At 59.7% G+C, this 25,665-nt stretch overlaps 3 protein-coding genes across 4 annotated transcripts; all 3 read right to left on the bottom strand.

Annotated features, from left to right (window-relative positions):
- Window positions 1-128: 128 nt before the first annotated feature.
- Window positions 129-4,284, bottom strand: ECM1 (extracellular matrix protein 1). The gene is made up of 7 exons (XM_084223283.1): window positions 4,232-4,284; window positions 3,616-3,687; window positions 3,004-3,302; window positions 1,779-2,144; window positions 1,017-1,237; window positions 652-739; window positions 129-574 (listed from the first exon to the last, which is right to left on the bottom strand). The coding sequence occupies exons 1-7, from the start codon at window positions 4,269-4,271 to the stop codon at window positions 401-403; spliced, it is 1,260 nt and encodes a 419-aa protein (XP_084079409.1). The 5' UTR covers window positions 4,272-4,284; the 3' UTR covers window positions 129-400.
- Window positions 4,285-5,379: 1,095 nt separating this feature from the next.
- Window positions 5,380-10,205, bottom strand: TARS2 (threonyl-tRNA synthetase 2, mitochondrial). Its single transcript, XM_084223183.1, has 18 exons — window positions 10,140-10,205; window positions 9,819-10,033; window positions 9,304-9,427; window positions 9,079-9,200; window positions 8,888-9,005; window positions 8,609-8,670; window positions 8,459-8,537; window positions 8,229-8,372; window positions 8,057-8,155; window positions 7,656-7,822; window positions 7,419-7,581; window positions 7,207-7,344; window positions 7,056-7,133; window positions 6,879-6,979; window positions 6,467-6,568; window positions 6,069-6,141; window positions 5,859-5,973; window positions 5,380-5,588 (listed from the first exon to the last, which is right to left on the bottom strand). Exons 1-18 carry the CDS (start codon window positions 10,194-10,196, stop codon window positions 5,440-5,442), a joined length of 2,106 nt encoding a protein of 701 aa, XP_084079309.1. The 5' UTR covers window positions 10,197-10,205; the 3' UTR covers window positions 5,380-5,439.
- Window positions 10,206-10,384: 179 nt separating this feature from the next.
- RPRD2 (regulation of nuclear pre-mRNA domain containing 2) lies at window positions 10,385-24,807 on the bottom strand. Of its 2 annotated transcripts, XM_084223094.1 has the most exons (11): window positions 24,235-24,807; window positions 20,158-20,287; window positions 19,802-19,902; window positions 18,671-18,745; window positions 17,387-17,439; window positions 16,821-16,947; window positions 16,297-16,472; window positions 15,429-15,714; window positions 14,899-15,174; window positions 14,498-14,701; window positions 10,385-13,924 (listed from the first exon to the last, which is right to left on the bottom strand). In XM_084223094.1, the coding sequence occupies exons 1-11, from the start codon at window positions 24,458-24,460 to the stop codon at window positions 11,271-11,273; spliced, it is 4,308 nt and encodes a 1,435-aa protein (XP_084079220.1). In that variant the 5' UTR covers window positions 24,461-24,807; the 3' UTR covers window positions 10,385-11,270. The 2 variants fall into 2 exon arrangements, with proteins under 2 accessions (XP_084079220.1, XP_084079221.1); XM_084223095.1 differs by lacking the exon at window positions 18,671-18,745.
- Between the last annotated feature and the right edge of the window lie 858 nt (window positions 24,808-25,665).

Raw genomic sequence — 25,665 nt, 5'->3', positions numbered from 1 at the left:
CACCATGGGGAATTTGGGAACCTCCTGGGATTGTGGCCATGGAGGGGACACGAGTGACAATAACACTGTGGGAAGGGGTGCACAGAGACCCCCGGGGGGCACGAGGCCGTGTTTGCCCCGTGTGGCTGAGCATGGTGACCACAGCACACCCCAAAACCAAACACAGGTATCACAGCAGGCCTGACACACCCCAAGAGTGCAAACACCCCAATATCCACCCACACCCCACCACACCCCGGAACGGGGCCCTGTGGGGGGACACTGAGGCCCGGGGTGGGGGGGGGAATTCCCTGAAACAATGGAGACAGTGAGGCACAAGGAAGTCCCCGAAGGAGGAAAAAAAGGGACACTCAGAGGTGACACCGCAGCATCTTTACTGTTCCCTCTTGCCGGGAGGGATTCACTCCTCGTGGCCGGGGGGCGGGGGCGCCAGGGCGGCCCCCAGGGTCACCTGGCTCAGGTAGGCGTTGTCAAAGCAGCGGCGCCGCTCGGGCTCCTCCCACGAGCAGCAGCCCTGAGGGTCCCGCCAGGCGTCCCGGGGGGTGGCACAGAGCGTGGCGATGCCCTGCGACAGCTGTGGACAATGGGGACGAGGGGGTCAGGGCGGTTTTGGGGGGTCCCCCAATGCCTCTGACCCCCTCGGTCACTCACCTGCTCCCGGGCACAAGCGCCGCGTTCCTCGTGGGGCAGCGGGCAGCACGCAGCCGTCATGGCCCCCAGCAGCTCCGGTACCGGCCGCCTGCGGGCACGGACACGGGGGTGAACACGGGGGTCACCTCCAAAGGGGTTTAAAACGGGGGGAGTGGACTGCTGGGCCCCCTCCCCAAAAAGGGGTTCCCGAGACACGGAGAGTCCCAGCTGGCAGGGGTGGGGATGATGGGGATGAGGGGTCCTGCCAAGCTGGGACCCCCCCAACAGGAGGGACAGTGCTGTCCCCCCAAACAGGTGGGACTGAGGTGTCCCCCCCAAACAGGAGGGACTGAGGTGTCCCCCCGGGCTGTCCTGGGGTCACCCACCTCTGCGTGAAGAGCCGGGTGGGGCCGCACAGGGAGCGCAGCAGGGCCGGGCCGGGTCGGGCCAGGCTCACGTTGTGCAGCTCCCGGTCGTATTCAGGGTGGGGGGCGGCGGCGGCGAAGCAGCGGCCGCGGGCCTTGGCACCCCCCCGCTGGCAGCACCGGTGCTGCCCCGTCTTCACCGATGATTCTTCCCGGCAGAACCGATTCAGCCCCTTCAGCCACTGCGGAGGAGAAATTGGGGGTCAGGGGGGGCGCGGACACTGAGACCCCCAACCCCTGAACACTTTGGTCATCCCTGGGACATTTCCGCCCCCTCCCCGGATGCCGGGGCCCCTCCCTGACACGTTTGTCACCTTCCCGGATACCTGCGAGCCTTCCCGGCCTATGAGTGGCTGGGTCACGCTCCGGGCACACGGGTCATTCCCGGGACACCGGGGGCCCCTCCCCGGATACCGGAGTGCCAGCCCAAACACCTCTGTCCCTTTCCCAAACACCTGTGTCCCTTTCCCAAACACCTCTGTCCCTTTCCCAAACACCTCGGTCCCCTTTCCCAAACACCTCTGTCCCTTTCCCAAACACCTCGGTCCCTTTCCCAAACACCTGGCTCCTTTTCCCGCATACCTGCGCCCCCCCACTCCTTTGACACCTGAGACCCTCCCAGACGCCTGGGACCCCCCGAGCCCTCCAGCACCGCCACCCACCCTCCCAGCATTGTCCCCCCGCCTCCCAGCCGTGTCCCCCCGGCCCCGTGTCCCCACTCACGGCGCTGTGGGCGCAGCTCAGGCTCTCGTTGCGGCAGCACCGGCCGTACTCCCGCTCCAACCGGACGCGCATCCGGACGCGGGGTCCGGAGCGGGCACCGGGACCGGGGACTCCGGGGCGCAGCGCCCGCAGCCCGCAGATGTTGCCGATGTTGGTGGCCGTGGGCTCTCCGGGTGGAAAGGGGGGCTCGCTGACCAGATCCCAGGCGACGTTGGGGTTCCAGGTGGGGACGGGGCTCCAGGTGGGGGCCGCGGTCTCGTCGGCGAAGCAGCGGCGCCGCGCGGCCCCGTACTGGCGGCAGCAGTGGAACTGCCGCGTCTTCACCCCGAACTCATCGGTGCAGAACCCGTCCAGCACGTCCTTCCACTGCGGGGCAGAGTCCCCTCGGTGTCACCCCGTGTCCCTCCCTCCACAGTGTCACAGTTGCCTCTCTTGGCATTGTCCCCGCGTTGTCCCCACGTTACACCTGCCTCAGTGTCTTCCCCTCCAGCAGCGTCCCCGTGTCCCTTACGTTGTCCCCCCATCCCCACAGTGTCCCCATCCCCGTGGTGTCCCCTCATCCCAGCAGTGTCCCCATCCCCTCAGTGTCCCCTCACCCCCACAGTGTCCCCATCCCCGCGGTGTCCCCTCACCCCCACAGTGTCCCCATTCCCACAGTGTCCCCTCATCCCCGCAGTGTCCCCATCCCCTCAGTGTCCCCCTCACCCCCGCAGTGTCCCCCTCATCCCCGCAGTGTCCCCATCCCCGCGGTGTCCCCATCCCCACAGTGTCCCCATCCCTGCGGTGTCCCCCTCACCCCCACAATGTCCCCATCCCCACAGTGTCCCCATCCTCACAGTGTCCCCATCCCTGCGGTGTCCCCCTCACCCCCACAATGTCCCCATCCCCACAGTGTCCCCATCCTCACAGTGTCCCCATCCCCACAGTGTCCCCTCACCCCCACGGTGTCCCCATCCTCGCAGTGTCCCCATCCCCACAGTGTCCCCATCCCCGCGGTGTCCCCGTCACCCCCTCAGTGTCCCCATCCCCACAGTGTCCCCATCCTCACAGTGTCCCCCTCCCCTCAGTGTCCCCTCACCCCCACAATGTCCCCATCCCCGCAGTGTCCCCTCACCCCCACGGTGTCCCCATCCCCGCAGTGTCCCCCTCACCCCCACAGTGTCCCCCTCACCCCCACAGTGTCCCCCTCCCCACAGTGTCCCCCTCCCCCGGTGTCCCCACTCACGGCGCGGCGGGCGCAGGGCAGCGGGCTGTGGTGCCGGCAGCAATCGTTCAGGCGGGGCCGGAGCGCGGCCAGCGCGGCCGCCTGCCGCCGGAGGTGGGCGAAGGCGGTCGGGGGGAGCAGCGGCGGCGGCGGCAGCGTGGGGGGATCCTGGCAGTGCTGGGTGATGGTGTCGTCCATGGGCCAGGCGGGGGGAAACCCGTCCAAGGCGCTGCCCCAGACCGGGGGTTTGCTCGAGGGGGACATGGCCCCCCCCACCAAGATGTCGGGGGGCGCCTCGAAGTCCTGCTCCTGCTGCAGCACTGAAAAAGGGAGCGGGGTGGGCACAGGGCGCTGCACTTGTCCCTGTGTGCCCCTCATTCGGTCCCTGTGGTGCCACTCCTGTGCCCAGCCCTCACTGTCCCCATGTCACTCCCACCCCGTGTCCCCCCCATCCAAATCCTCCTTTTCCTCCATCACTGTGACCCCATGTCCCTGACCCCCAACCCTGACCCCCCGTGTCCCCTCCATCCATATCCCCACCCCACCCTGTCCCCAGTCCTGCGTGTCCCCCTGTCCCCACCCCTGGGTGTGTCTCCCTTTGTCCCCCCCACCCCTGGGGGTCTCTCCCCTCACCTTGTTTGATGTTGGGGGGTCGCAGGTCCAGCCTCTCCTGCACCACCTGCTGCAGATGCCCCGAGGCCAGCGCTGTCACCGATGGGGGACACAGGGGGGGGTCAGCAGGGTCACCCCCTCCATCCCCCCACCCATGGAACAGCAACCAGAGACCCCTCCCCACCTGTGGGCTTGGAGCCTCATAATGGGGAGGGGATCCGGCTATTTGGGAAGGGGTCCCAGAGGTTCAGGAGCTGGAGAAGGGGACACAGACACCCGGGAGGGCTGCAGGTGTTTGGGACAGGGACCTCCAGGCATTTGGGAGGGATCCAGGTGTGTGGGCAGCAGCCCTGACATCCGGGGTGGGGAGCCAGGTGTCCCTGGAGCTGTCCCAAACACCTGGGCAGGAGCTCAGGTGTCCCAGGTGGGACCCGGGAGTTCGGGAAGGGGATCCGGGTGTCCGGGGAAGGGACCCAGAGTTCGGGAAGGGACCCAGAGTTCAGGAAGGGGCCCCAAATCTCAGTGGGGGATCTCAGGTGTTCGGGAAGGGGATCCAGGTGTCCGGGGAAGGGACCCAGAGTTCGGGGGGGCTCCAGACGTGCGGGGGGGGCCCTGGGTGGGGGCTGCGGGGACTCACCGGCGGCGCTGAGGAGGAGGAAGAGGCCGAAGGCCGCCATGGCGTCGGGAGCTGTAGGGTCAGCGCCGGCTCCGCCGCCTTATGAAGGGCCGGGTCGGGCGTGGGGCCACATCCCGCGGGGCTGAGTCACGGCCCTGACGTCGCAGCAGAGCCGGGAGGGGGACCCCGGGGGCACCGGGGGGCTGCGCTGCATCCTGCACCCCCAAACAGGAGCAGGGAGGGAACCCGACCCCAGGCAGGATGTCACAGCCCTGTCCCCACCCCGGTGGTCCCGTCCCCACCCTGGTGGTCCCGTCCCCATCTCGGTAGCCCCGGATCCCCCTCTGGTGGCCCCAGCCCCCCTCCCGACCCCTGCGTCACGGCAGGGGGAAGCGGTCAGGCCACATTTTTGTGGGTTTTATCCCGTTTTGGGGCCCCCACCCACTGAGTCACTCCCGGCGCTGGTGGGGGGGCTGAGGGGCCACCTCCAGAGGGACCCCCGGACAGGGGGGGATCCCCCAGCTCACGTCCCCAAGGGTCACAGCCTTGGTCACTTATGGACAGGGGGATCGGGGGGGCGCGGGGGGGCTCCTGTGCTATCCCGGGATAACCAAATCCTGCCCGGGGCTGAGCCCACACGCCCGGGCAGGTGTTTGGGGTGGGGTGGGGGGGACAGCCCCGTGTCCCCCCCCCGCGATTGCCCAACGGCGCCTGCGGCTCCGTGACTCGGGGTTTGCGCAACCCCCCCCCAACTTTCCCCGACGTGTGGGCGGGGGGGGAAATCCCGGCTGGAAGGACCCAGAAGTGCCGGGGGGAATTCAGGACAGGCAAGGTGGGAACGGAAACCTGGGAATGAGAGCCCGGGAATCGAAACCCGGACATCCAGGTGTTGTGGGGAGGGTGTCCAGGTGTTTTTTAGGGGGGGGGGTCCCCAAGGTCCTGCTCCCCAGGTGTCCCAGGTGGGATCCAGGAGTTCGGGAAGGGGATCCCGATGTCCGGGGAAGGGATCCAGAATTCGGGAAGGGGCCCCAAATCTCAATGGAGGATCTCAGGTGTCCAGGAAGGGGATCCAGGTGTCCGGGGAAGGGATCCAGGTGTCGAGTCCGAGCACCCCAGCACCGAGAGCTGCCCCAGTCTCAGCTCCCACAACATCCAGAGCATTTCCAAGCGGTTTATTGAGTTGGGGGGTCCCAGGGCCCCCCGATAAGAGTGGAGGGGGAGGGGGGGGATCAGAAGCGCTGCTCGGCGTCGGGGACGCGGCCGTCCCTGAGCTCCTGCAGCCGCTGCAGCACCCGGGGCAGCTCCAGCTCGCCGAGCTGCCGGTTCTCCCGGCTCCGGACGCTGACGGTGCCGCGCTGCCGCTCCCGCCGTCCCACCACTGCGGGGGCACGGCTGTCAGAGGGGGAAAACGGGGTCCCCGAACCCCCCGACCCGTGCAGACACCCCCCCAAACACAGCAACCCCCCAGCTCTGAGCAGCACCCACCACCCTGCGGGGTCCAGAGGGGGTCCCAGGGCAGGGGGTCCCTAAAACACTCCTGGGGGTCTCATGGAGCAGCACCCAGGGTGTGGATGGGGGTGGTCCAGCCAGTCCTGGGGGGCTCCAAGGGGGTCCCAGGGGCGTCCTGGGGGGTCTGCCCAACCCTTACCCAACTGGAAGTTGTAGTGGGCGAGTTGGGCTCGGCGGATCTTCCGTGCCAGGGTGGTCCCAGGGTCCCAATCCAGGTCAGCCAGGAGGCCCCCCCTCCTCAGCACTGCCTGCACCTGTACCCCCAGAGTCAGTGGGGGGCACGGGGGGGCATGGAGGGATGGTTTGGGGGGGTACATGGTGGGAGAGCACAAGGGGGGTCCATACTCACCTCCCGGGCATAGTCCTCAACCTCAGGGGTCTGTGGGATGACCATGGCCTGCAGTGGGGACAACCAGAGCGGCCTGGGGGGCACCAGGGGTCACTGGGGAACACTGGGGAGCACGGGGGATGACATACAAGGAGGGGGTGCCCCAAGGGTTGCAGGGGTGTCCCCAGGAAGGAGGGGCCCCAAAGATGGAGGTATCTCAGGGATCCAGAGAGTTTCTTGGGGATCGAGTGTCCCCAAAACTGGGGAGTGTCCCAAGATGGGACAGGGGTGACACTGGAGAGGAGGGGACCCAAACAACTGGGGGTGTTTCTGGGAACTGGGGGGTTGTGTCCCAGGGACTGGGGGTTGTCTGAGGGACTGGGGATGAGCTGTGGGGTGTTTTTGGGGTCCCCCCTCACCATTTCCCACCGTAGCTCTCAGCCAGCACGGCCACCATGCGCTCCACGGAGCCCAGCACGGCCCGATGGATCAGCACCGGCCGTGCCGGGCTCCCGCTGGGGCTGGGGGGAAACAGGAGTCAGGGGGACAGGGGGAACCCTTGTCCCAGTGCTGATACCCCACAAATCCCAAATTCTGCCTTCCCCATCCCAATCCTGACACTCCCCAAAATCCTGACCCCCCGCCAGCACCATTTCTGCCCCTCCACTTCAATCCTGATCCCCCTGTCCCAGCCCCCAATTCCACCCTCCCAATCCTGACGTTCCCCAATCCCAATCCTGCTCCCCCAGCCCTGATCCCCCCCACAGAAATCTGAACCCCAGCCCAATCCTGTCCCCCACAAATCCCCCAGTCCTGCCCCCTTCCTAACACCTGGCATATTCCAGCTCGAATCTCTCAGGCATCTGGAAATCCAGCTGGATGGTGCCACACTGGTGGTGCCTCCCCAGAGCATCCCTGATCCGGATATCAATCTGTTGGGAATCAAGAGGTTCCAGAAGGGTCCTGGTTTGTCCCCTTTAGGGACCTCCCCTCCCCAAAATGCCTCACCTTGGGCCCATAAAAGGCGCCATCCCCCGGACTCAGCTCCCAGGGCTGCCCAAAATTCTTCAGGCTCTGCTCCAATTGCTGCAGGGGTGGGTTGGGAGGGTCAGGGGGGCACAGAGCAGGGGGGCACAGCACACAGGGGGCACCATCCCACCTGCTCAGCATGATCCCAAGTCTCAGGGTCCCCCAGGAATCCATCAGGACGCGTGGCCAGGGCCAGGCGGAAGGAAAAACCCAGGACGGCGTAAACGGCGCGGATGAAATCCAGGGAGGAATCAATCTCGCTCTCCAGCTGGGAAAGGGCTGTCAGGGTGGGGCAGGTGACACATTCTGGGGGGGACAAGGAGGGACCAGGGGGACAGACACCTGCTCCAGGGTGCAGAAAATGTGAGCATCATCCTGCTGGAAGCGCCGGACCCGCGTCAGCCCCGTCAGGGTCCCGGGGGGCTCGTTGCGGTGCAGGACCCCGAAATCCGCCAGGCGCAGGGGCAGCTCCCGCCAGGAGCGCGGCCGGTGGGCGAACATCAGGCTGGGGACGGACAGACAGACAGACAGGCTGCCCCCAGGAGCTCCCCCCAGGCACCCCAGGGCTGCCTGACTCACCAGTGGGCCGGGCAGTTCATGGGTTTGAGGGAGAGGGTCTCAGGGCTGGCAGGGACAGAGAAGATGTGGGGGCTGTAGTGCTGCCAGTGCCCCGAGAGCTCCCAGAGCCGGGGGCTGAACAGGTTGGGGGTCACCACCTCGCTGAAGCCCCTGGCTCGGTACTCGCTCTGTGGGGACAGGGACAGGGCAGGACATCAGCTCAGCCCCACAGCATCGGGCATGGGGGGCTGCAGGGACTGGGAGGGTGAGAGCTGTGGGGTGCAGGGTGGGCAGAGGGGTCTGGGTGCGAGGGGATGGGGTGCAGTGGGGTCTGTGGGGGCACAGCAGTGCCCAGCTGTGCTGGGGATGGGGTGCAGTGGGGTCTGGGTGAGGTGGGGACAGGGAGATGACGGGGGTCGCACCCGGATAAACTCCACGAGGGTGTTGTAGACGTGGGCACCGCGGGGCAGGAAGAAGCAGCTGCCAGGGCTGAACTTGTGGAAGAAGAAGAGCTCCTGATCCTGCAGCAGGGAGGGAATTACTGGGGGGATCCCCGTGGCTGTGAGGGACCCCCCAGCCCCTGGCAGGGCTCACCTTGCCGATGCGGCGGTGATCCCGCTGAGCCGCCTCCTCCTGTGCCCGCTCCCACTGCTCCAGCTCCTGGGCACTGGGGAAGGCCACAGCGGCCACACGCTGCAGTGACTGACCCCCAGCTCCCCCCCACAGCGCAGCTGAGCTCTGTGGGGACAGGGGGACATCAGAGGGACACCAGGGAGCCCACCCAACAGCAGGGCAGGGCACAGGCACCCCCAGCTGACACCCACCGTGAGCACCCGCAGGGCTCCGATCAGCCCCGTGTGCCGCAGGAGGGGCCCGTGGCACAGCTGGAGCAGGGGGCCACACCTGAGGGAGAAACAGACGGATGTGGGGACAGCTGTGGTGACACACGGCCACCCCACGTGTCCTGTGCTCACCTGTAGACCGTGGCCGTGGGGGATGTCACCTCCTCGAGCTGCTGCAGCTGGAAGGAGTTGTGCTGGGGAGGGACAGCGAGGTGGGTGATGGTGGGCTTGGTGACATTAGAGGGGTGACACCAAGGGGGAAGTGGCACTGTGCTGGGGTGAAGGACCAAGGTGGTGACAGGGAACGCCAAGGGGGGGTGACACTGGGCCTGATGAGCTAATGATCCCAACCAGGAAGGTCCCAATGCCCCCAGGCTGGCCTCTCATGACACTCTGGGGACGGGGACACACCTTGAGCAGCTCAGCCAGCTGCTGGCGGGTGGCCTCGAGGCGCTCGAAGCGGTGCCGGGCACGGGCGAACGTGGCACAGGCTTCCTCCAGCACCGGCAGCTCTGTGCTCTGCACCGTCCTAGGGACACGAGGACACGTTGGGGACACACTGGGGACACCCCAGGGACCCTGCAGCACCTGCCCAGCCCTACCTGCTGCCCATGTGCACGTCGCAGAAGAAGCCATCCTCGGTGGCCCGGGCGCTGCAAAGCGTCGCCCCGAAAAACTGCTCTGCCACCGCCCCCAGGACACAGGCACTGGAGCGCCAGAAAGCCTGGGGGGACATTGGGGACACGGGGGACATTGGGGACACAGAGGACACGGGGGCTGTGAGGGGAGTGAGGTGCAGGTTCGGCCCCCCAGGCCCCCGGGCTCACCTCCCGCCCCTCGGGCGTGGAGAAGTCGAGCAGCTCCAAGTCGGTGTCACCTTCCAGAGGCCGGTCCAGGTCCTGGAGGGTCCCGTTCACCCGGGCCACCAAGGCCACCTCAGCCAGGCCAGCCCTACAGGGACACCAGAGACACTGTGGGGACCCCATAAACCCTGTGGGGATCATGGGGACACAGTAGGAACCCCTCAAACCTTGGGGACACCACAGGGACATTGTGGAGACCCCAAGAACCTCGTGGGGACTCTGGGGATCATGGGGACACCACAGGGACATTGTGGAGACCCTGCAGAACTTGTGGGGGCTCTGTGGGGATCATGGGGACACCACAGGGACACAGCAGGAACCCCACGAACCTTGTGGGGACCATTTGTGGAGACCCTGTGAACCTCGTGGGGACTCTGTGGGGATCCTGGGGGCATTGCGGAGCCTGCAGCCACCCTGAGGGGCCCGGGAACCTTGCCAGGACACTGCGGGGACCCCGGGGACAGCGTGGGAAGCCGTACCCGAGCTCCGTGGCCACCTGGAACGGGGTGGTTTGCAGGGCCCGACCGGGCAGGCGGCGCCCGCCGGGCAGCGCGATGCGGATCGGGGTCCCCGGTGGGAGGCGGCCGCCCCCGGCCCCGCCGCCGGCCCCATCCCCGAGCCCGTCCCAGCGCTCCGCCGCCGCCGCCCGCAGCCGCTGGAAGAGCCGGAGGCGCTCGGGGTCCGGCCCGGACACCTGGGGACGGGGATCACCGGGAGGTCACCGGGCCGCCCTTGGCCCGGGGGGAGCGGGCAGGGGTGGTGGTGGAGGGGGTGAGGGGTCCCGGGGGTCCCGAGCGCACCCGGTGTCGCCGCGGGGCTCCCGCCAGCAGCAGCCGCGAACCGGCGCGTGCGGACATGGCCGAGGCTCCGCCCGTTCCGCCGGAACCGGGGACGGACCTCCGCAACACCGGCCTCCCCCCCCCGCGGAAGCCGCGTTGGACTCGCCCACCCGTGCGGAAGCGCCGCAGACAGGACGGAACCATGAGGGCGCGGGGGGGAGGAGCCGCACGGAACCCCAGACCGGGGGCGAACGCGAGAAAGAACGGAGCCGCCAAGGGCTGGTTTGGTAGTTTTTATGCAGATCCTGAAGCCCACACCGGTATCAAACAGGTACGATGGAGGCAACTAAAAACCAACAAAAAATAATTAAAATAAAATCAAGTAAAATCCCAACTTCATATAAAAGCCGCGGGGGCGGCTCTGGGTGTAGGGGGGGACCCCTCTGAGCCCCCCGCCGGGCTCCGGCTGCGTGTGGTGAACGATCCCGGAGGGAATTAAAAAGTGATTGCTATATACACACACGTAAAAATTCAACAGTGATCCCGGGGGAAAAAAAAAACAAACCAAAACAAAAAATCCAAAGATCCCCAAATGAACCCAAACCCAACCACAGTCTTGCCAAGCAGGGGGGGCAAGCTTGGGCCTTCTTGCTGCCAAGTCCCACGGAGCTCCAAGGTGGGTTTGGGTGGGTTCCTCGACCCTTTTTTTGCCTTGTTTTGGTGCTTTTGGCAGACAGGAGGAACAGGGGGGGTTTTCCTCCCCTCCCTGCAGCAGCAATTTGGGGATCGGCTGGAAACCAACACCCCAACACCACTCAGCGCCTCTCTCGAAGCTTTCAGAGTTTTTCCTTTTTTTTTTTTTTTTTAATATTTCTTTTTTGTCTTAACTCTTTCAACTACTACTGAAGGTTTTATTTAACAGCAACGTGGCTTCTTCTCGTTAAAACATCGGTTTGTGTCTTGTTTTCTTGTCTCACCCAATGCTGGGGGGATGGGGGGTGGGGGGGCTGGGGCTAAAACCAACCGAAAAGTACAGAACATTTAATTTAGGAGAAGGGTTACAGGAATCGTTGAGGGAGGGAAAAAAGAAAAAAAAAAAAGAAAAAAAAAAAAAAAGAAGAAAAAAACAAAAGGGCAGCCCCGGGAGCTGCGTCAGTACCGGGGAGGAAAGAAGGGGCGCTTAGGGGTGAAGAAGGGAGCCCCCCCTCTTCCGAAGGGTGGCCGCGGCCGCTTCAGGCTCTGGAAGGGGTCTCTGCCGCCGAAGGGCTCCCGCGGGCGGAACTCGGCGCGGGGCGTGCGGAGCAGGACGGAGCCGCGGCCCCCGGAGGGCTCCCGGTGCCCGGGGGGGCCCAGCCCGCGCGCGGCTCCCCCCAGCTGCTCCCGGGGCAGGGGCCCGGGCCCCGCGGGGTCTCGCGAGCGGGGCAGGGGGTCCCGCGGCTGCGCCCCCCCGAAGTGCTCCTTCAGCGTCCCTTGCATCGTACCGTGCTCCTTGGGGAAGGCGCCGGCGCCGTGCTCCAGGGGGGGCGGCGCGGGGAACGGGACCCCGCCGTGCTCCCCGGCCGGCGGCGGTTGCGCGGGGAAGGGGACCCCGGCGTGCTCCCCGGGCACCGGGGGCGGCGGGGGCGTGGGGAACGGGACCCCCGCGTGCTCCACCGAGGGGGGCGGGGGGACGCCGTGGGGCAGCGGGAGCGGCGCGGGCGTTTCCTTGGAGAAGGGGTTGGCGTGATCCACCGACGGCATGCGGGGAGGGACCGGGTGATCCCTCGGGAAGAGGCCGCCGTGGTCCTTGGTGGGAGCGGGCGGGGGCACGGCGGGCGGCCCCACCGGCTCCCGCGGGAAGGGATTCCCGTGCTCCAGGGGAGGCGGAGCGAGGGGCGGCGGCGGCAGGTGATGCTCGAAGGCGGAGCTGAAGTTGTTCGTTCGGAAGTTGTTGACGCTCTCCGGGAAGGGTGGCACGTGCTCCTTGTAGGGCGCCGGGAAGCCGCCCATACCGGGCAGCTCCGAGGAGCCCGAGGGCCCGTTGTCGAAGGCGCTCCCGCCGCTGCTCAGCTCGAACCAGCCCGCCCGGCTCCCCTCGCGCCCGTGGCCCCGGCTACCCTTGCCCAGCACCCGGATGGACTCCACGGTCTGGATGGGCTCCCCCGACATGCCCCGGCTCGAGGCGTTGTGGTAGCCCAGCGTCTCGATGGGGGCTCCCTTCTCCTCGGTGCTGTCGGGCAGGTCCAGGCAGGAGGAGGAGACGCGGGTCTCGATGCGGTAGTGCTCCTCCGGCGGCTGCGGCTCGCCCTTCGCAGCCCCGGATAAGCTCCCCACCTCGCCGGAGCTGCTTTTGGGAATCTGCCCAAAATGCTTCTCCTCGGAGGGTTTCCGGGAGGCGTTTTTGAGCATGTTCTTGAACTCGATGGTGGAGGTGGCGGAGATGGAGGAACCCAAGGGTTTGTCCCCGCCCGCCGCGGGCGGTCGGCTGGCGGGGCTGGGGAGGGCGTTTTGGGGAGAGAAGAGCGAGCGGTGGGGAAGCGCGTGGGGCGAGTCCGAGTATTGCTTCTGAGGGAGGCCGGGCTTGGGCAGGCTGCTGTGGTTGGAGTCCGGCGTGAAGAACACGTCGTTCTTGCTGGGAGATGGGGACCCGTCCGAGGCCGAGTCCTTCCCCCTGCGGCCGTAGCTCCCAAACATCCCCGGGGACGAGGCCAGCGGGTCGCAGCTCTCGCTCTGATCCAGGATAGACCTCATGGCCGGGGGGAAGGATGGCTTCACACCGAACTCCTGCGACCGCTGCCCGTAGCTGGACAGCACTGGCTGGTACTCCGCAGAATCGGGGAGTTTACTCGATTTCAGGATAGACTTGACCGGCTTCTTCTCCAGGTTCAGCATGGCCGAGGGCGGCGGCCCGGAGTAGTCGAAGTCACGGTAATCCTCGTCTTCTTGGAAAGATGTATCTGGGTAAAACTTCTCCTGGGAGGAGTCCATCAAGGAGGAGGGCATCTCCCTGCTGTCCACAGGTGGCTTGTACAGGCTGGCAGGGGACTCTCTGCCAAGGCCGAAGGGCCGGTAGCCATGCACGGAACTGGGAAGTTCTTGGGAATATCCATCATCCCTGCCCTGCAGAGGCGACCTTGTGCTGCTGGGAGTTGAAGAACCGGGGCTCATGATTTTTGACAGCAGGGAGATCGTGTCGACGTTGCTCGACGTTGGCTTGTCCATCATCTCGTCCTGGGTGGGCGTCCCGCTGCGCTCGTCGCGCACCGGCGTCCCGTCCACATTGTCCATGGAAGTGCTGGTGGGACCACGCTGGAAGTCAGAGGTGTGACTCTCCGTTGCCATGCTGGACCCCAAGCTGCTGAGGATGGGAATATTCAAGTTCAGGCCACTGAAGCCAGGATTTCCCTTCAGGAAATTGTGTATCTTCATCTCCAAGCTGGGAGAAGGGGGTTCTGATTCCAGCTTGGCTTTTGAAATTTCAGAGGATTGACCCAGTGAGGTTTCTGTTGGCAAAAGGGAGGAAGGACTGGTAGGGTGGGAACTGGAAAATCCCAGGGAATTAGTTGGTGGCTTAAAACCAGAGCTTGACAGTGCTGGGGTATGTCCGACGGGAGCCTTATTGACTGAAGTGGAGGAAACCTCTGCGGTGGTTGAGTTTGGAGAATAACCAAAACTTTTGGCTATAAAGGACTGTGGATTGGAAGGAACATTCCTCCCCTTCAAGCACGGCACGGTTGTGTTGGCTGGCGATGCCGAGGTGCTCTGCGAGGCAGGTTCTCCTGACTGAACGGTGTTTCCAGCCACGCTCTGCAGCAAGGATGACAGCCCTGGAAAACACAACTGCTGCATCAGGTACTGAGGGCAGGGGCAAATCACCCCAAGCCCCTGCCATGGGAAAAGCCCCTGTGTTGGCACTTCACACCCCCCAGTCTCCAGGACTGGATTTTGCTGCACTAACATAAGCACCCAGTTAGGTGCAACCTTCTGCCAGAGGCTTGGATTGATCTACAAATATAAATTACACCATCGAGTCAGGTGGGTAGGAACTCATCCTGATCTGCAGCCAGGAGTGGGAAAACCTGCCCTGCTGGCCAGGTGACCATGGCAAGGTGCCAGAGCAGGAGCAGAACCTCCTGCTCACCTGTCCTGTTCAGGGAATGTTCCAGATACGTGCGCTTCGGCCACAGCACAAGCAGGAAGTACAGGGAAGTGACAGATCTCACTGGTCCGTGACACCTGTGCTACCTGAGAAGGACCATCCACACGTGCCAGAGACATAGAACATTCCAGTGAAGCTTTCCTCCCTCTGATCTCACTTTAGGACAAGCAGAGCAGCACGTTTCAGCCTAGCCACTGCCCTCAGACACCTGCCAGCCCTCCCCCAACACCCACCCCAGTACCTTGCAGCGCTGGCGCCGTCTGAGTCTGGGTTTTGGAGAGAGCTGACAAAATGCTTTCTGGAGTTATCTCAACTTTGGAGAGAATATTTGCTAATGGATTCGAAGGAGCAGATGGGGTTCCCAGGACAGGAGTCTTCAGGCCACTGGTGAGAGCTGAGGGGCTGGTGGGGGTCCCTGGCGAAGGTCTCGAGGCGGGACTCACACCTGAGGCAGGAGCACACAACACCACTCACCTGAGCTGCTCTGGCAACACACATGCTTTTGACTCATGTTTCCCACAGGCACAACAGAGCCAACCAAACCTCAGAGAGCAGAAACTCCCTCATGTTTATTTTGACACAATTAAAGCTTTAAATGATCACCCAGCTCCGTTAGCGCCCACGGCCCGGCTCAGCACTCACCTGTGCTCTTCATCACCGACGTCAAACTGCTCAGGATGGAGCTGATCTTGGCCAGGTCCACGTTGGCCAGGTTGGGTAAGGCAAGTGCTGGTGCCAGAGGGATGGGAGCTGTGCTCACCACCTTTGGAGCTGGGGGTGTTGGAGGAGCTGGGGCCGGTGTGGCCACTGTCCCCGAGGCTGTGGCAGCCACAGCAGCCGATGGCACCGCTTTGGGGACACTCTCAGTCTTGGCAGGGGCCGGGGCTGGAGCAGCCTGTTTGTCCTTCCTCTCCTCCACTGTAGCAGAGAGGGGAAAACAAAAGCAGAAAGGTCACTTAGACCTCCTAAAAAGACTCAGGGAACATCAATTCTGATTCCCACAGATGTAAAAACATCTTTGCTAAGATGGAAATGATCACAGAGGAACTGGGACTTCTCTGCCAGCAGATTCAAACCCTACAGCCCCAGCCAGGCTTTGTGCCTCCTCCACATCCCAAATGAAGCTGGAAAAAGCTGGTTTCTCCTTTAATTCCCACAGGACAATCACATACCAATGATTTTAGACGTATCATCCTCCACATCAGAGAGCTCCATGTCTTCCACATCCCGATTATCTGTCGCAGGCTCTGGAGAAACCATCTTGCGGCCTCCAGCTGCTGGAGAGCGGGTGCTGTTCTCCTCCCCCATGCCCTGGAAAGGGGACTCAGAGCCTGTTGGAGATGGAGCATCCATGCTGGGAGAAGGGACAGGAGACTCCTCGGGATCAGGAAGGGTTGCTTTCAGCTGGTCCAGCTTTTTCTTCAGGTTGCTCACTCGGTTAGCGAATGTTTTATAGGCCTAAGGAAGGAAGGACACTGGACTGGGGATCTTTCATGCCTCAGTCACTTCCTTAAGGAAACAACACACAGCCTGAGAAAACTAATTCCAAATCCCTGGACCCTGCAGTGGTAAGAACTCAGTTTCTCCATGGGACTACAACCACAAAAAGTGGGGAGGATAAAACCTTTTTCCACTGACTTAAAACAATTTTCATAACCCCCCCCATATTTTAACAAATGTGTTCCGCCCATCTGGGGCTTTTGGCAGGTTCTGGAGGATGCTGGTTGTTTTTATAACAGTTTACTACTGTTCTTTCTTTGCTCATCTAATTCTCACATAAATCCCAAGTTTCCAGAATTCAGGTTTTGTTACATTAACTGGAATTTTGCCCTGTTAAAAAATCTAGAGGGTATTCAACATTCCAGCAACACAAACTGAGCTTCCAACTGCTGGATTTTGAGAGCACATCCTCCGCTCTCTTTGGAAACCACCCTTACACCAACCCCACAAACTTTTAAATTTGGGAATAGAGAGATGAGGCATTTTCCAGGCTCTGAGGTGCTGTTCCACCTGTGGAGGATGCAGAAAATGCACACTTACATTTGCCACCACCTTGACTTCTTTGTACTGAGCCTCGTAGAAGATCCCGGCGTTCTCCAGCGCCTCGGTGAGCGAGGGGCCATTCTTCACTTGCTTGTCCAAACCATTGACAAATTCCTCCAGCTTTGAACTTGCTTCTTCAAACTCCTTGGAGAATTTCTTCCCTCCTGTTTTATCTGCAGGGAGATGAACACCATGGAAATGAGGCAAACAACAGAAGTGTGGCCTCAATGGCAGCATCCAGGATATTGGGACAGTGGAGCTGCACTTTCCCAGACCTCCCTGGTCATCCACTGGGATCTGGCAAGGGATGACCAGGGCCTGGTGCTGGCAGAGTTTTGGTTTTCAGACAGTCATTTGTTTGGTCTGAGCTCTGCACCTGAGAGTTTCCACAGAAATTCAAACTAACCAAGATTTTTGGCTCCTGATTGCTGGTTCTTAACTTCACTCTGAAATTCTGGCATTTCCCATCATGACAGAACTGAAGAACTCCCCCAACACCTTCAGTATCCTCAGGGTTTTACCTTTCAAGCACTTGAGTGTCTCAGTGCTGCAGACATCCACCCTCATAGTGGAAAGCTGCTTCTCCTTCAGCTCTATCTGATCCTCTGAACGTTTGTACAACAGCAGCTCATCAATGAGGGACTGGGGCTGGAAAAAAGCAAACAGGAAAAACCTCCTCATCACATTCCCAGGAAGAGAAACCCTGCCTCTGCTCTGGTTCCAGACTGCTTCCAAGCAAGTGCTAACTCAGGAACCTTGTGGAACCCGAGATTTTTAACCTAAATTTCACAATGAGCAAACTTGGGCTCAGGCAGGAGCTGCAATTTCACAAATCTCCTCGTTAGGAGCAGGGACAGGTCTTTTCTATTTACTCCCCATTTCACAACATGTCCCACTCTCTCAGGGGATTGAATTTAGACCAATTTCTTGCCACTAACTCCTCTTCACAAGGATGTTCTGAGCTTGCCCAGACCCTCCCTGTGTCAGCCCCAATGTTACAGGTAGTTCTTGGGGCTCTGGGGTCACCCCACCTACAAACCCCAAGGTGGGGGTCAGTGCCATGGGTCACTTCCACTCACAGACTTACTCGGAATTCAGCAACAATCTTGGACTTCAGAGCAGCTTTCGGGTTGGTGGAGGCTGTGGGGAAAAAGGAAAATTATGAAGAAATTAAGGAACTGCCTCCCCATGGAAAATCACTCACAAAAGGCAGCCTAATAAAAAGATATTTGAAGATAATTTCATGTGTTAGCCATCACATCCTCCCCTCCATGCATGTGTCCCTCAGTGCTCCAGGCAGCTCATGGGGACATGGACAGGCACAGACTGAGCTCAACAAGTGACACTGCTGCTGTTTAAAATGCTCTGAACATTTCCTGGGCACACCTTTTCCTCAGGAAGACAAGTCCCTGCGAGGTCAATCTAAGCCTTATCCAAGGAGTTCCAGCTCTCTGCAAGGAAGGGAATGTCATTCCCCAAGTGCCAGACCTGAGGCTGCCATGGAGCCCAGGTTTCCTGTGGGCAGGGCTTCCCTAGGGCACTTCCTAGGTCTGACCATGCTCAGAGCTTTAACAACTGTCACACCTGGTTACAGGGTTGGGGGGATGAGTCCTGCTGGCAAGAGACTGAATCCATCAGATTCTGGACAAAACAGGAGAAACAGGAAAGAAGAAATGAGCTGATGAGAAGCAAAGCACTAAACCCTCCATCCATGCTGGATACAGCCCAGTTCTGTCTGGGAAAGCAGCTTCTGCTTTGTTAAGCCCAGTAATAAAACACTTCCCAACTCTTTTCATCTTCTGCTGTCACCACATGTCACACATCACACCTGATGTCCCATGGCCATACCTGATGTCCCACACGTCACACCTGACATCTCACCACCTCTGTGGGGACCACTCAGGGTGTTGGTGTAACATGAGATCGTTAAAGTCACTCTGTTAAAATAAATTCTCTCCTGCTGGTCTGGGTTCTGGACTGTCACATGTCACATCCTGTCCCTGTACTGCCAGCTCCAGGTTCCTCCTCCCAGCCCAGCCTGCTGGGGCAGTTCCTGAGCATGAAGGGAATGTCCATCTCCTCCTCCTCCTCTCTGTCTCCTCTCCATCTCTGACCAGACTAAAAGAAGTTTCCAAGAGGTTCCACCAGCTCCTTCCTCTCCTGTCCACAACCTCTGCTCTCATATCTCATTTTTACCTCACTTCTTTTCTTTCCAAAGTCTTTTTCTACCAACACCTCCTTGGTGTGCACATCTTGGGGCCCTTGTGAGCCTGCAGGCTCAGCTGGCTCAGCCCACACTGGGCTCAGCCCTTCTGCTCCTTGAGCAGCCAATTTCTGCATTAGTGCACAGAGTTCACAGTGGTTTCCTTACTTTGTGATTTCTTCCACGGCTTATTCGGTTTGTTCAGAGACTCTTTCAGCTGCTTCTGAGTTTTGAAAGTGGTACCTGGAAAACATTTCATTTTTGGCAGTCTGGCATGATGGGATTCCTGTCAAAATCTGGTTTTTGGTGCCATACAGTTGCACGGTGAAAGAGTGAACAGAAATTTGTTTTAAAATACCTCGACCAACTTCCTTAGAGGAGCTGCTGGATGCCCAAGAGAACCTCAGTTTACTCAGGAATGCAGCAACCTGGGGGTGGTCTGCCATTTTTAAATCAAGTTTCTGTTTGCCCTTACACTAAGGCAGTTCAAAAAAAAATCACAGTAAAAAGGGAAAACACAAGGAAATCTAAAAATGAAACTCTTTAGGGAGGCTGGAATGGAATCAGCATTGAACAGACAAGTGCTGCTCATTGGGAAAGCAGCCACAATACCTGATTTACCTGGAACCTCACAGACCTGTTTTCAAGTCACAGAAATGAGCCATTTCAGAGCAAAAAGCACAAAGGTCACTTCTCAGCATGCAACACCCAGTTCAAACCTGTCCTCGTGCCACAGCCCGACCCAAAACATCACATTCCTCCTGCTGTGATGACCACTGACCCTCAGACCACACCTCAGGGCTACCTGAGCACCTGCAGCTCTTAATGATGGGAGTAAAGCCAAAACCTGGACTCATTTCCACTGCTAATTCCTGGTTTTAACCGACTCCACGTGTTTCTCCCCTAAGGACTTGAGGATTCTTCACCCTCCAGCTTTGCTCCTGCCTTTTCCTACCCCACAAACACCATCAAACACCAGCCTATGAGTGAACAAGGAGGTAGAGCCAGAGCACCCTGCTCAGGATGTGTAGGATCATTTCAGCCTCATGTTCTGTTTGCTCTCAGCTGGAGCAGTTCCAGCTCATGTGAAAGAATTCCCAGCTGCCTTAAGAAAGGTACAAAAGAGGTAAAAAGCAGGAGAATCCAGCACTGCTCACGTCTCACACTTGGTTGTGTCACAGCCTGTGCCAGGTGCAAATGCCCCTCGTTCCCCTCAGTGACCCCAGACTATTTCTACAACTTCAGTTGAGCTCACGTGGCAGTTTGTAAGGTGAGAAATGCAAAGGGTAAGTAACTTACTCAGTGCTTCTTTCAGTGCCAAAATGGTTTCCTCAGGGTACACGTTTCTGTCCTCCCAGATTTTGAAGATTCTTTCGATGGATTTGGAAACTGATGGATCCCTGGAAGAGAAGAATTCTTTACCCATCTGACTGCAGGACACTGGTGTGAGGCTTCCCTCACTCCATAGGATTAATTAGACTCAAACCAGCCCCCTGTGAAAATTAAAACCCAGTTCATGCCCACTCTGCAAACACAGAGCTGTTCCAACAGAATCCTTTTGGTTGTTTCTAGAGAGTTGGAGATGTCAGAAGAAAAATTCCCCCTTTTTGAGACATTCAGCCTCCCAACACCCAGCCCATTAGTTCATTACTTACTTCACTAATGAAGCAGCCTCAGGAAGCACCTCTGCAAAGGTGTCCCGAAAAACAATGGCATTTTTCCTCTTGCAGTTCTGTATGACATCGTTGGCCAAATAAAAAAGGTTCAGCCGATGAGGAAAAGCAGCTGAGGACAAAAGAAAACTGAGAGTCAGCCTCAGACACAAGTACCACAACAGCCACACCTTGATCCCAGCACTGCTTTTGGGAAAGTTTCAGAGTTTCCAAAGTCCAGCAGGCAAAGCTTGAGGACTAGAGAGGACATCTTTCATTTACAAATGATTTTCAGACTCTCCCAGCTGTGCTTGCTCCTCTGACCCTCCTGATGTGCAAAAGCTCCAAACTGAGTTACTTCATCAAATCCTTTCCTTCAGGGGTGGGTGGGTAAACTTAGGAAACTCATTCACATGCAAATGATGGTAATGAGCTCCTTCATTTCACTAAAGGACATTGCCAAGGATTAAACTAGAGGAACAGTGCCAAGAGATGGTGTTACTTGACTATGCTGTCACCTCTCACCTGCCCATGACACCCCTGGCTGCAACCAGAATCAGTTTTTGTCTACAGATCCCTCAATTCTCTTATCCTGCTTAATTTTCCAGCTGTCCCTACTTTGGTAGAGCCACTTCCCACAGCACCTTGCAGCTCTCCTGGTCTCCAGGATTCCTCTCAGGAAGCTCAGCATCCTTCCTGGTCCAGAGCCCTGGGTGAGGAGCTCACCCCTCACTCACAACCTGAAAAAGCTCCCAGTAGAAACATTCCACCCGTGCTGCCCTCCCAGCATCAGGGTGAGTTCACAAGTGAACAAAGTTCAAAAGGAAGATCCTGCACAGAAGATCCTCCTCTGAGAGGAAGCAGAGCTGAGGACAGAAGGCTTAGCTGGGATGGGCTCTCCAATCCCCACGGGTCCATGTCCTTAAGCCTCCCTGAGCCTCTGCCAGCAGCACTGGGCTCTCCTGGCACTGTGCCCTCGAGCATCACTCCAGACTGGGGTGAGGAAGGGCACAGAGCCCTCGGGAAATCCCTGCTCCTAAAGCCCTGTCCCTGCCCCAGGACACACAGCAAAGGCATGAGAGTCACTGCCAGCAGCTGCTCACCCCCAACTCTGCATGGAGCACCAGCTCCACCTCCACATCCCAGGAGGAGCTTTTATCCCTGACCCCTCTCCTATGGCCACTGCCCCCTCACACAGCCCCAGCTCCCCATCACAGGAAGAGCTTTTGTCCCTGACCCCTCTCCTGTGGCCACTATCACCTCACAGAGCCCCAGGTCAGGAGCTTTTATCCTTGACCCCCCTCCTGTGGCCACTGCCATCCCAGGAGGAGCTTTTGTCCCTGACCCCGCTCCTCTGGCCACTGTCACCTCATGGACCCCAGCTCCCACATCCCAGGAGGAGCTTTTGTCCCTGAGCCTGCTCCTCTGGCCACTGTCATTTCACAGAGCCCCAGTTCAGGAGCTTTTGTCCCTGACCCTGCTCCTCTGGCCACTGTCACCTCACACAGCCCCAGCTCCCATCCCAGGAGAAGCTTTTCCAGCACAGACTCAGATTCATGACCAGAACCTGTTGCTCACAACCTGTGTGCCCTGACAGGGCACACTGAGGTGGGTTTTCTGGAGCACTGAGTGCTCTGCTCTGCTCTGCCCCGAGGGCTGGGAATTCAACTGGAGCAAAGCTGAACTCCCTGGTGCTCCAAAACAATTTGCAGCCAGCTTTTCCCAAAATGCCAGCCTCAATAATCTCTCAGATCATCATCCCATTGGAATGGGGCTTCTGTGATTTAGTTAAACCCTGTGCTTGAGTGCCAATTCTCCTGCTGCTCACCCTCCATCCCAGAGATGTTTCACCAGCAGACAGCAATAATTCCACATCTTAATAACATAAAATAGATTTCAAAGAATTCTAAACCTTTGATTTAAATGATCCAGCATCTACACAGCAGAAGGAAATCTCCAGCCTGATGTTGACCATACAGAGCACCACTTGCCCAGAGCAAAGTTAGAGTCACAAGTTAAAAACCAAGATACAGCCACAGCATAGAGGAGGAAAGATCCATGCTGGGTCCAGAGGAAGGCTATGGACATGATTCACAGAGAAAACCAAGTTTCTGGGTGCAAATGCAATGGGCTGTATCCAGTGGATGAACAGCTCCTCTCAGTTTAAACCAGTGAGGAAATGTGGGCAAAAAGGAAACTGCAGAGCTGAGCCCACTCCAGCCCTGCCACCTGCTCCAAACCAGGCACCAACAAAAATGGCATTTCACAGCCTGTGGATGTGTTTAACTCACACTTAAACTCTCTGATCAAACCCTCCTGCAGGCACACTCAGATTCCCATCAGGAACTTCCCAAAAGTGAAGATTCAGAAGAATGTTCTTGCAGGAACATTCCTGTTGGGAAGCTCTGCTTGTGACCAGCATGGCTCAGAAACAATATGTCAAAGCAACAGCAACACCTCTGTTTTTCCTGAAAATACACAATTCTGAGTCCCAGGAGCCCCAACCCCACCACATTCCCCCTCACCAGGAGGATTTGATGTGTTCATAGGAGATTTGGAGTTAAACATTTAAATGCTCAGAAAGGAACCCAGAACCACCTGTACTTGTTGTGGCACCACCACTGAGCTCCTCTGGGACTTCCCACAGTGAGAACTGTGAGGTCCTTGGGGCAGAGGGTGAAGGGAAAAGCAGGGAAAAAAACCCTATGGAAGCAGGGAGTAACCAAACAATCAGGGGTCAGGGCATGGCAGCATCACAGATACTGTCAAGGATTGGGTAAGATGGTTAAGGAGGGACCTGGATAAAAGAAGGGGTGTGTGGGTGAGATCCTCACAAAAGCTGAGAAGGGAAACCTTGAAAGAATCCCACAAAATCCAACAAGAATTCCAGACTGGGGCCAAGGGCTCAGGGCAGAAACAGGGCAGGGATGACCTGCAGGTGGGAACAGTTCAATGGCTTTTGATGGGCTTGGGAAGGGGGAAGGAGGGATGGAAGAGAACTGAGGGCTTCAGAAGAGCCAGGACAACTGTGAGAAGGCCACATTCAGAGGAGCTGGCACATCTCAAGGAGAGATGGGCTGGATTTTCTTCAGGGGACATGCACTTGGAGGAGAAGAGCCCCAAGGATGATGCCACAGTGCCAAGGGGTGTCCAAGGGAGGAGGATTTCCAGGAGAAGTGGCAGTGACAGCAAGGCTGGAGGACCCAGGGCACTTCCTCCAAAGCTCTCACCTTCCCCTCCTTAATTCCACAGACAAAACAGATCAAACTCTGGGGGAAAAGGATCTCCTGCATCCTGCAGTAGTGCCTTGAGAGTGAAACCCAACTCTCCCAAATTTTCCAAAAGGTTTAGCACACAACAGACAGACACTTTGGGATGGGAATGTTATCTCCATGTTCCTGCCAAGCAAAGCTTCCTTGAACTCCCACAAGAAGAGTCCAACCTTCCCACGGCAGTGGAGATAACACTGCTGTGCTGAGCCTCTTGCCAACACCTTCTCCCTCCAGGTCAGGGACACATCCTGATGGGCACTGCAAACCCCAGAACTGGCACCCTGACTGTCCATGCCCACCCCAAGCTGCTCCAGACACAGAAACAGCTCCTTGAGCCTTTAAAGTGTTGCTTTAGGAGCTCATGGATTCAGGAGCACAAAGGTGCCACCCCTGAGGTGCACACAAGCATGCTGTGTTCCTCCAAGGATGACAAGGTGATGCACACGCGACAAGAGGGAACGTTTGCAAACTAAAATTGACAGAGTTAGGAGAGGTGTCAGGAAGGAATTCTTCCCTGTGGGGCTGGGGAGGGCCTGGCACAGGCAGCAGAGATCAGCCGTGCCTGCCCTATCCCTGCAAGGGTCCAAGGCCAGGCTTGGAACAACCTGGGCTAGCGGAAGGTATCCCTGCCCATGGCACTGGACGGGCTTTAAGCCTTTCCAACCCAATGATGAGCCCGACCCTGCCCCGCTGCCGGTCCCCGAGTGCCCGGTGAGGGCTCGCCGCCGATGGCGGAGCCGGAACCACCGGCCGGGCCGCGCTGGCTGCGCCCCGTTCTGCCCCCGCCGCCCCCCGGCCCCGCACTCACAGCGGCGCAGCCACTTCATCCAGTGGTACACGATGGTGCTGTGGTGCCGCTTGTTCTCCAGGCACCACGAGGAGAGGCCCTGGATCGACTCCATCGTGTTGGTCACCGCCTGCAGCTTCCTGTCGAGCGAGGCCTCGAGCGCGCCGGCCGCGGACGAGGCGGCGGCGGCCGAGGAAGAGGAGGAGGACGAGGAGGCCCGGCCGCCGCCTCCGCCGCCCGCCGCCATCTTCCCGCGCTGCTCGCGGCCGGGCCGCGCGGGGGGCGGCGGGGCGGCGCCTCACGGGGCGCTGGGAGGGGGGGCCGGGCGGCGGTCACGGCCCGGGGGGATCGAGGGGGCCCGGGGAGTGCTCGGGCGGTGCCAGAGGCGGCGGGAGGCGTTCCCGGCCTGGGGTGGGGGGAAAGGCTCGGCCCGGGCGGTGCAAGAGGCGGTGCCGGCCCGGAGGAATCGCGGGGGGACCCCGGGTAGTGCCCGGGCGGTGCCGGTAGGCGGTGCCGGTACGCCGAGGCGGTGCCGGTACCGGAGGCGGTCACGGCCCGGCCCCCCCCGCGCGCGCCGCCCGCCCCCCCGCCGCCATTTTGTGACTCCCGCACACCGGCGGGACGCGCACGCGCACGCCCCGCCCCCTCCCCCGTCGCGCCTGCGCGCGCGCCCGCCCCGCCCGGCAAGATGGCGGCGCCCCCCACAGCCGTTTCTTCCCCCCCCCCGAGCCGTGAGGGGGCGGAGAGGGCGCGAGCCTAAAAACGGTGTTTATTCCGTAAATCCCGGAATCCCTGAGCTTGGAAAACACTTCTGAGCTCAACCCTCGACCGATTCGCACAGAGAAACTGTGTGAACCGCGTCCAGTCGTTCTTTGCACGCAGCCAGGGATGGGGATTCGAAGAAATTCCCCCATGTCCAGTCTGAACATGGCTGGACCTCCCTCAGCACAGCTTGGAGAAAAGGGGAAGCGGCTCTTGTCCCCTCACAAAGTCAAACACAGCATCGCCATCCTTTTCCCCCCTTTACCCAAAACAACACTACGGCAATTTGTTTTAAAAAATATGTCTTTAATGGGGGTGCTGAGGAGGGCGACGGGAGCTGTCTGGCTCAGGGGCTGTGGGGCCGGAGCACACTGCTTGAACTTTGTTGTCATCTTATTGCAGGGTTTCCATACTGTTGTCTCCTTATTACAAAAGTTTCACACCTTCTTGGTGTTTCTCGTGGGCAGCTCCTCAGAGCACTGACTCCAGTTCCCTTCTCAACCAGCCACCCCACTCTTTTATAGCACTCTTCTCATAGGTTACAGCTGGTAAAGTCAGGCCTGTTCCTAATATTTGATAATTGGCCCAGCTACAACTCCTTAGGGAGTAAGATTACTTTCTACACTATCTTTATTTTCTTATATTCTACCTCCCTATAGAACTTCACCTCACTGAAGCTGCGATCCTTCA

This window comes from Fringilla coelebs (assembly GCF_963513975.1).
Source record: "Fringilla coelebs genome assembly, chromosome: 29".
NCBI classification, from domain to species: Eukaryota; Metazoa; Chordata; class Aves; order Passeriformes; family Fringillidae; genus Fringilla; species Fringilla coelebs.
Note: the sequence above shows the minus strand (reverse complement) of the source record. Positions and strands in the feature narration are given on the sequence as shown.